The following is an 8,395-nucleotide window of genomic DNA, read 5'->3' on the forward strand; positions in this document are numbered from 1 at the left end:
AGCAAAATTGTCTAAACATTTAAACACAGTTTATATACCCAATAAATCAAAACCTACCTACTTTATAAATCAAATTATTTAAAAATTGACTGTAAACTTAAAACCTCCTACATATTTTGATAGGGTCACTAGTAATATATTAACTTGTCTAAGAGCATGATTTTGGTAAGCCACATGCATCTTAGAAGGACCATGAAATTTATGACACCTATACTTACACTTATTATAAAAATGAGTTTGTAGGCCCAAGAGATGGACACTATCTCAGTTCAGACTAATTTCTGAATTTAGATAATCCAAAAGAAGAACATTATCTCAGGGCAGATGAAGTTTTGTATGATTAATCAATGAATTCTTGGTTGGGACCTGGGAACTGGAGCATCTTCTAAAATGACTAAAATCTGAGCCAGTGTTTACCTTGTATACCGTGGGAATTTCTCAAACTTAGTTTTTTCCATGTGATTTGTGTGTTGTAACTGGATGCCTTTATTTTATTTTATGATACATACTTTTTTTTTTAAATGTTTACTTTTGATTTTTTTTAATGTTTTATTTATTTCTAGGAGAGAGAGAGAGAGACAGAGTGCAAGTGGGGAAGGGGCACAGAGAGAGGGAGACATAGAGTGTGAAGTAGGCTCCAGGCTCTGAGCTGGCAGTCAGCACAGAGCCCGACGCGGGGCCCGAACCCACGAACCGTGAGATCATGACCCAAGCGAAAGTCGGACGCTCAACCGACTAATTCACCCAGGCGCCCCTACATTTTTTTTTTTTTAACATTTATTTATTTTGAGGGAGAGAGAGAGAGACAGAGTGCAAGTGGGGAAGGGGCACAGAGAGAGGGAGACATAGAGTGTGAAGTAGGCTCCAGGCTCTGAGCTGTCAGCAGAGCCCGATGCAGGACTCAAACTCACGAACTGTGAGATTATGACCCTAGCCGAAGTTGGGACACTTAACCAACTGAGCCATCCAGGTGCGCCAATATATTTTTTAATGTTTATTTATCTTTGAGAGAGAGAGAGAGAGCACAGAAGAGGGGCAGAGAAAGAGGGAGACAGGAGACAGAGAATCCCAAGCAGGCTCTGTGATGTTAGTGCAGAGCTCAGCATTGGGCTTGAACTCACAAATCTTGAGGTCATGACCTGAGCTGAAACCAAGAGTTGGCTGCTTAATCAACTGATCCACCCAGGTGCCCCAGGATGCCTTTCCTTTGGATGATGTCATCTTAAAGTTCAATGACTAGGATATTTCAAAAATGTCCATGTTCCATGCAGATGTTCCAAAAATGTCCATGCCCTGATCTCTGGAGACTCTGAATTATGTTTCATAGCAAAAGGGACATTTTCACATGAATTAAGGTTATTTGTTTATATTTTGAGAGAGAGAGAGAGCAAATGAGGGAGAGGGACAGAGAGAGAATCTTTTGTTAAACAATTTTCTTTTTTATTTGAGAGAGAGAGAGGGTGTGTGAGGGAGGGGCAGAGGGAGAGGGAGAGAGAACCAGCACAGAGCCTGAGGCAAAAGGCTTGACACACAGGGCTCCATCCCAGCACCATGAGATCATGACCATGAGATCTTGACCTGGGCTGAAATCAAGAGTGGGATGCTTAACTGACTGAGCTACATGGGTGCCCCATGTAATTAAGGTCAAAATAAGAAGATTAGCCTGGATTATCTGGGTGGGCCCAGTCTGATCACATGAGTACTTAAAATCAGAGAAATTTCTCCACTGAAGTCAGAGACTTCAGACTCTCAGAGGAGTAGGTCAGAGATATTCAAAGTGTAAGAAGGATTTGGCCTCACACTGCTGCCCTAAGAAAGGTGCTGGGGATCTCAGTCCTACGGCCATAAGGAATTGAATTCTGAATGTGCTTGAAAGTGATTCTTGCCCTTCAGCAAGGAAGGCAGCCCGTGCTTTCAGCCTTATGAACCCCCAAGTAGAGAATCCAGTCACGCTCTCCTGGACTCTGACCTACAGAAAACTGTCAGACAATAAACAGGTGTTGTGTCAAGCTACCACCGTTGTTATATAGCAATACAATACCAATACAATAACTCCGCTGTCATTATTTACAAATTTATGTAGCCCATTTGCACTTTCAAAAACATCTAGTTGTTTTTCCTCAATATCCAGTCTCCTCTTTTTCTGCATTATAAAACTCATGATGTTTAGCTGAGCATGGCTGCCTGGACTCAATTTCTTAGCCTCTCTCTTTGGCCTGGTGTGGCCAGGTGTGACTAAATTTTAGCCAGTGAGATGCAATCAGCATGTTGGGGGCAACTTTCAGAAGGCTTCTATAAAGGAAGGTGGTATGCCCTTTCTTCTTTCTTGCTTCCTGTGGGGCTGTAAGGTTACTGTAATGGCTAGAGTGGAAGAAGCCATCTTGGGCCATGAGATGGCATGCTAAAGAGGGTAATGCAAGAAGAGAAACTCAGCTGTGATTATCATGAAACTGTGATCCAGCCCTAGGCTCTTTATTTGCAAATTCTTCTACGTGAGACAGAAATCATTGTCTTTCTTGGTTAAGCCATTATTAGTCTGGGTTTACTGTTACTGCAATCTCATTGTAATAAGTATGGTGATGTAGAGGCTCCCTTTCCCAAGAGATGAAGGATCAAGTTTGAGCTGTGAGCAGTTATCTTTTGGACGTTTGACTAATTCATCGTCTTGCAACACACTGTTGGACTCCCTTTCTTCCTGGTTGTAATATCTGACCATATGGTGCCAATCAGTCTCCTCCATTCTTGATACAGTTCCAACTTTTTCTGGAATTACTCACAGCTCTATGTGTCCACCCTTCCCTCCTTATACAGATAAAGAAAAATAAGTATGCTTTATGAAGAGATAAAATACCCACTATATTTATACTTTTACTCAGAATTAGCTAAATATATACAATTATATTTGTTCTTCTTCACTTGACATATTAACTATCTTTTTGCATATTTTATAGTGACTTTTTCCTTTTTAAATATCACTATGGAGTCATGAATTTTAAAAATTCACCTTGTTCCAAATAACTATATTATTTTTCTTTTGATGATCGAATTGTCACAGCATGTCAAGTGGCAGAAGAATTTGAAAACAGATTCCTTTGCCTTTTCAGCTATGTGATGCAGTTTAAGAAGTATCCTTGCTTTTTTGTCATTAACAACGTGTTCCAGGCCTAGCGTTTCTTAAGATATGGAATTATCCTCCAAAGAACCCTGAATTGTTTTCCTTTTATTTATTTATTTATTAAAGATTTTTTTTATGTTTAAGTAATCTCTACACCCAACATGGGGCTCTAAACTCTAGATCAAGGGTCACATGCTCTACCAACTGAGCCAGTCAGGCACCCCACCCCCTGAGTTCTTTTAAAGGTGAATCATACTTGAGGCAAAGATCCAGGTGCAAAGAATGCATATCAGACTTTCCCTAATATTGTTTCTAGGCTACTTGAGTGACAAATTTGGAAAAAATTATTTCTTTTGAAAGCCACAAGTTCAGGTTGGTGTTTCCTATTTAATTCAAGTGTTACTAATTTCCTTTTGTGTTTGACTCAAATATACAATTTTACATTTCTCTTCTCTACAGCATATCTGCTTGTGTCCTGTGGCCCCTGATCCAAATTGTAATGGCATCTTGTCTCTCCAGGGCTCCTGCAGTTTCTCACTGACTGTCATTCTCTAGTTGCTTTACTGATAGGTTCATCCATGCTGGGAGAATGGGACAGCGCGCAGTAAGACACAGAGATTTTCTAATACTGGCAGCAGAGTGGCTGAAGGGATGAATCATAGCATCTAAGATAACAGGAAGCTTAAGAAGGAGAACAAAACAACACAAATCAGGAGAAATAAGAGAGGCTAGGGAGAGTTTGGAACAGGTATGGCGAAGGTAGCTGAGAGAGCTGGCAGGGTGGGTGGCAGTGGTGGTCAGAATGTGGTCGTTGAAGCTCAGATCACAAAGGTGGAGCAGTTCTAGGAGGCGGCTGCGTCACTGACATGTTCTGTGCATGGAGATCAACACTTGCCCACGTGTGACTTTCTACTTACTTCCCTACCTCCAGCTGTCAAGGAAGCTGTATACCCACTCTTAGCCAGAGCAAACACACACACACCCCATGTCTTAGGTGGGGAGGTGAGGGCCAGAGTCCATCTGGGACCTGGCACAGATGGATGCCCAGATTTGCTGTCTGCTGGGTGCCCCAATGCACATGATAAGTGTACACCATGTTCAGGCTGGGCACATGCCCTTCCTGACCCACCAGCCACAGGCTCTGGGCTGCTCCGTGGCCCTCCCCACGCTTCTGCTGGTGGCTAAGCCTCCTGCCCTAGCTCACACTGTGCTGGCTCGGCTTCTGACTGTGCTGGCCAAGATCTGCGATGTTGGCACACCTCGTAGGAAGGAGCCTGCAGGGTACACTGAGGCTGGTCCATCTGGGTCCCTGTGGGGGGGCCTGTCAGGCTCACCTGTGCCACCTGTCCCCAAACAGCACTGGGCAGAAAGCTGGGGGTGGAGGAACAGGAAGAGCAGAGTCTGCAAAGTAGCACAGGCCTTGCCACCTGCCATACTGTGCAGGCACAGAGATGCAGTGGGAGGATGGGGGTGGGAGGGTAGGTGAGGGGGGCCAGGTCCCCAGACACCACAGCTCTGCTCTTCACCTTGGGTGTTAGGCACAGGGTCCCATGCAAGAAGGTGGAATACAGGCGGCCAGAGGGAGCCTCTCTCTTACTCCAAAGATGCTGCTTCTGGGGTAGGAGAGGGCAGAGGGCAGAGGTTAGGGGTTAGATTCCAGTCCTTCAAATGCCTGAACCCTTAGAGTGGGAAAATGAGGAAGCCAGAGAAGCTGGAGTATTTCCAGCCCCCCAGGAGGTTCCCCCGACGCAGGCGCAGGGACACTCGGTCCCCAGGGTCCAGGGGCAGTAACACAGAGCTGGTGGCTGCCTCTCGGGTCACATCAGGGTCGTTGGCAAAGGCGGAGATGACGGGCCACGTGTTCAGCATCAGGCTCACCTGGGGAGATGAGCCCAGTTAGCACTTCTCCTCTTTCTCCTCTGCCTTTGTCCCGAGATCCCCACTTTCCTGAGGGCTTCCTCTTTTCTCCAGCCCCCAAGGGATACTCTGTAATCCTGGGAACTTGGGGCTCAGCGCACGCTCATCAGAGGGCTGAGGGGTGGCCAGGGTTGGACTCTGTACCTCCTCCACATGTTCTGCTGGATAGTCCTTTCCTCCCTTGCTCCTGCCAGCCCCCCCCCCCCCCCCCCCCCCCCCCCCCCCANCCTAGGAGTCAGCTGGACTCCACTTATTCCCTCTTCCTTCCCTCCCCTCCTGAGCCAGGACAGGGCCCCAGCACACAGGTCACCTGGACAGTTTGGCGGTTGTACACCTTCACCACATGGAAGCGGAAGCTATAGACACCACGAACAGGGGCCACGAAAGAGCCCGAGGCCCGGTCAAAGCCACCACCCTCATTCACCAGGACCTGTGGGAAGCAGACTCTGCTAAGTGGGGCTGTAGGGAAACTACTGGCTTATGGGACGGGGCAGTGGGTAAGGAAAAGAAGGGATGGCAAGTAGGCAAGAGCAGGAGGAATGCACAGATTCACAAGAAATGATGAGAACGGGCAAGGAGGCACGTGGGTAGGAATGCAGGGAAGGGAGACAGGCAGCAGGGCGGAGGAGCACTGGTCACAGTAGGGGGATTTTCCTTAAGAGCACTGTGGGTTTGAGCAGTTGATTCCGGGCCATTACAGGTCCCCTGGACAAGGGGGGGGGGTTACCTGGTCGAAGTAGATGGCCCCACTGGTGCCATTGCTGACCTCCCCTGCTGGCTCGTGGTGGTGGCTTCGGACTGCAGCAAATGCCACTCTTCCCGGGGGCGCCTCTCCCAGGGCTGCTCCCCCAGGCCCCCCTGCAGCAGCTCGGCCAGGCTCACAGACCACCAGGCACTCGCCCTCCAGGAGGACAGGCTCTGCCCCTTCTTGGGCCCACCCATTCCCTAGGGCCAGAAGTATCAGGGCCAAGGACAGCCCGGGACTGGGTGGGAATCCAGGTTGGCTCTGCCGTTTGGCTCCCGGCATGGCTGAGTGGCTCTGTGACCCACAAGTCTTCCTGTCTTCCGTCCTCTCTAGCTGCACCTTTCAGTTTCCACTTCCCCGGGACTCTCACCACCCCTCACCCTGCTCCTCAGCTCTCTCTCTGGGTCTCACTGTTACCTGGTCTCAGCATCTCCCTCTCCATCCCTCTCTGTGCCCCACGCTCTGTCCTGCCTCTCTCTCCTGCTGTCACTGCAGTTCCCTCCTCCTTGGCAGGGCACGAAGTGACAGCAGTTGGGCGCTAGGAGGGAGAGGAGGGATGAGGCAGTGAGACAGGAAGGCTACAGCCAGGACCCAGGGCAGCCCCTCTGGAGAGCACTGAAGGCTGGATCTGGGACAATAGAGAACTTGGGGTGTCAAAGTGTACATGTGTCTGTGAGAACGTGTGAGTGCCTGTATGCGTGTGCGTGTGAGTGTGCCTATGTGCGCCAGACAGCTCCTACAGCCCCTCCTTCTCCTCATTCCTCCCTTCTGCAAACTCTCTCACTAGTCAACAGCCTTCTCAGTGGCCCCTTTCCGCTGTTAGAAGAGAGCGGGAGCCCTGGTCTTTCCCCTACGATTGCGGTGGAAAGCGCTTAGGTCAACGGTGTCATATTTTGTGACCGTGGGCCAGTCTCTTTCTCTCCTTGATCTTCCAACATCTTCATCCGAAGGGATCCTCTTCACCTCCAACTCTCAATGAGTGGTTCTTCTCTCCCGAGAAACAACTGCGCAGAACAAGCGAGAACCCAGACTTACCAGAAAAAGCGAACCCATCAGGCAGGCTTGGAAGCTGAGCCCGAGCGAAGCCCGGGAGAGTGGNGAGAGGTGGGAGGGGCTAGAACGTTGGAAATGGCAGACCTGGGACTCCAGAGGACATCCCAGTTCAAGCCCTGGTGCGGATTCATCTTTAAGAGGCCGTCTTGGACCCGGAGGCTGCAGAGATCCTGAGAAGAGGGGCTCTTTTGTCATCTGTCCACTTCTGGCCTCCACACCGAGCTGGAGCCCCCTACTCTTCCTGTTTAGGGCTGTGGTCAGCCTTTTCCAAAGGCCAGATGCCCATCCCCAGTAGGCAGGCTTGTTTGCCCATGACCTCTCCGGGGAGAAGACCTGGTTCCGGATAATCTGACCTTCCCTTCCTTCCCCCAGGATGGACGCAGGTTGTTTACTAGATCGGTAACTAGGCGCGCGCGACCTGTTGATAGCTGGCGTAGGGTGGGAGACCCAAGATTTGGGTTGAGGGGACCAGGAGGCTCTGAGCCGCCTTCCCTCCTTCCAGGGCTGGGTGGTCAAGCAGCCATGCCCACCTGGGGGGCGGGCTCCCCGTCCCCTGACCGCTTTGCCGTGTCTGCGGAGGCTGAGGACAAGGTGCGTGAGCGGCAACCCTACGTGGAGCGCATCTTCAGCGTGGGGATGAGTGTCCTCCCAAAGGACTGTCCTGAAAACCCTCACATCTGGCTGCAGCTGGAGGGCCCCAAGGAGAACGCCAGCAGAGCCAAGGTGAAAACCCCTCTCTGACCCTTTGGGGAACAATGAGTCCCTCCCCTGCAGGGAGGCAGAGCAGAGGAGGGGCTGCTGGGGAGGATCTCCACTCACTCCTTGGTTGTCACTGGCAACGTCAGTGGCCCTGATCTTTGAGGGACTTTGCAAATCTGTATTTATCTGTAGTTTTGGTTTCGTTTTAGCCGTGTTGAGCCAGGTTCTGCCAGGACTTAGAGACAGGTGGTTCTGCTCAAGTCAGTTGTGCTGTTTTTGAAGACTAGAGATAATCCGGTTGGGCAAGAAGGCCCCACCAAGGAATTCACGGGGGGTTGGGAAGCCAGGCCACATTGCTTCCTTCCGTCAGAGGTTCTGGTGCAGCTCTACTTACCTCCTGGAGTGGCCTCATGTTGAGTCTCCCTTTCCATATCTATGAAATGTGAATAATAGCAGTATCCACCTCATTGGACTTACTGTGAATGAGATAAAGCATGCGTTCAGCAGAAGTTAGCACTGACAGTCATTGTGATGGAAATATGCAACACGTATACACACGCATAGTATTTAGAGAGATGGCCTTGTGATCAGTTAATTATAATAGCATCTTACATCGAGTCAAGTTCTAAACGGAAATATTAGCCATAAGCAATCAGCTGGAAAGGGAAAGAAGTGAGATTCTTGATCCCTTTTTAACCCTCACCTTTGTCAGGCTCTGTGGGGCTCCAGTGCTCTGCCCAGGCATCCTGGAGCTCAGGGATGGGGCGGTGGTGGTGTGCAGTGGGCCTGAAGAAGCTACTGGGCCATGAAGAATTCCAGGAATCTCCTTTTTTCCTACCCCCCCCCCCCCCCCCTCTCCCCGGCGA

The 8,395-nt window shown here is 49.7% G+C and overlaps 2 protein-coding genes across 3 annotated transcripts in view; one reads left to right on the top strand and one right to left on the bottom strand.

Annotated features, from left to right (window-relative positions):
* Positions 1–3,267: 3,267 nt before the first annotated feature.
* On the bottom strand, positions 3,268–6,208 carry CBLN3 (cerebellin 3 precursor). The gene is made up of 3 exons (XM_077770282.1): positions 5,760–6,208; positions 5,343–5,462; positions 3,268–4,993 (listed from the first exon to the last, which is right to left on the bottom strand). The coding sequence occupies exons 1-3, from the start codon at positions 6,057–6,059 to the stop codon at positions 4,796–4,798; spliced, it is 618 nt and encodes a 205-aa protein (XP_077626408.1). The 5' UTR covers positions 6,060–6,208; the 3' UTR covers positions 3,268–4,795.
* A 689-nt stretch (positions 6,209–6,897) lies between these two features.
* Positions 6,898–8,395, top strand: part of KHNYN (KH and NYN domain containing) — a 9,011-nt gene continuing 7,513 nt past the window's right edge. Inside the window, exons 1-2 of one of the 2 annotated variants that reach the window (XM_077770483.1) lie at positions 6,898–7,229; positions 7,333–7,553. In XM_077770483.1, coding sequence (XP_077626609.1) covers positions 7,353–7,553 — 201 coding nt within the window. In that variant the 5' untranslated portion in view covers positions 6,898–7,229; positions 7,333–7,352. The remainder of the gene's footprint in view (positions 7,230–7,332; positions 7,554–8,395) is intronic. The other variant, XM_077770482.1, reaches the window with a different exon arrangement.

This window comes from Crocuta crocuta, unplaced genomic scaffold (assembly GCF_008692635.1).
Source record: "Crocuta crocuta isolate KB4526 unplaced genomic scaffold, BGI_CrCroc_1.0 scaffold175, whole genome shotgun sequence".
In the NCBI taxonomy this organism is placed as follows: Eukaryota; Metazoa; Chordata; class Mammalia; order Carnivora; family Hyaenidae; genus Crocuta; species Crocuta crocuta.

Bases quoted from the DNA above. Each gene is read 5' to 3' on its own strand.
- CBLN3 (XM_077770282.1), bottom strand. From the start codon at position 6,059: ATGCCGGGAGCCAAACGGCAGAGCCAACCTGGATTCCCACCCAGTCCC. The intron at 5,463-5,759 runs GTAACCCCCCCC...TGCTTCCCACAG, and splicing joins GGGCCATCTACTTCGACCAG to GTCCTGGTGAATGAGGGTGG. The intron at 4,994-5,342 runs GTGACCTGTGTG...TCATCTCCCCAG, and splicing joins ACAACCGCCAAACTGTCCAG to GTGAGCCTGATGCTGAACAC.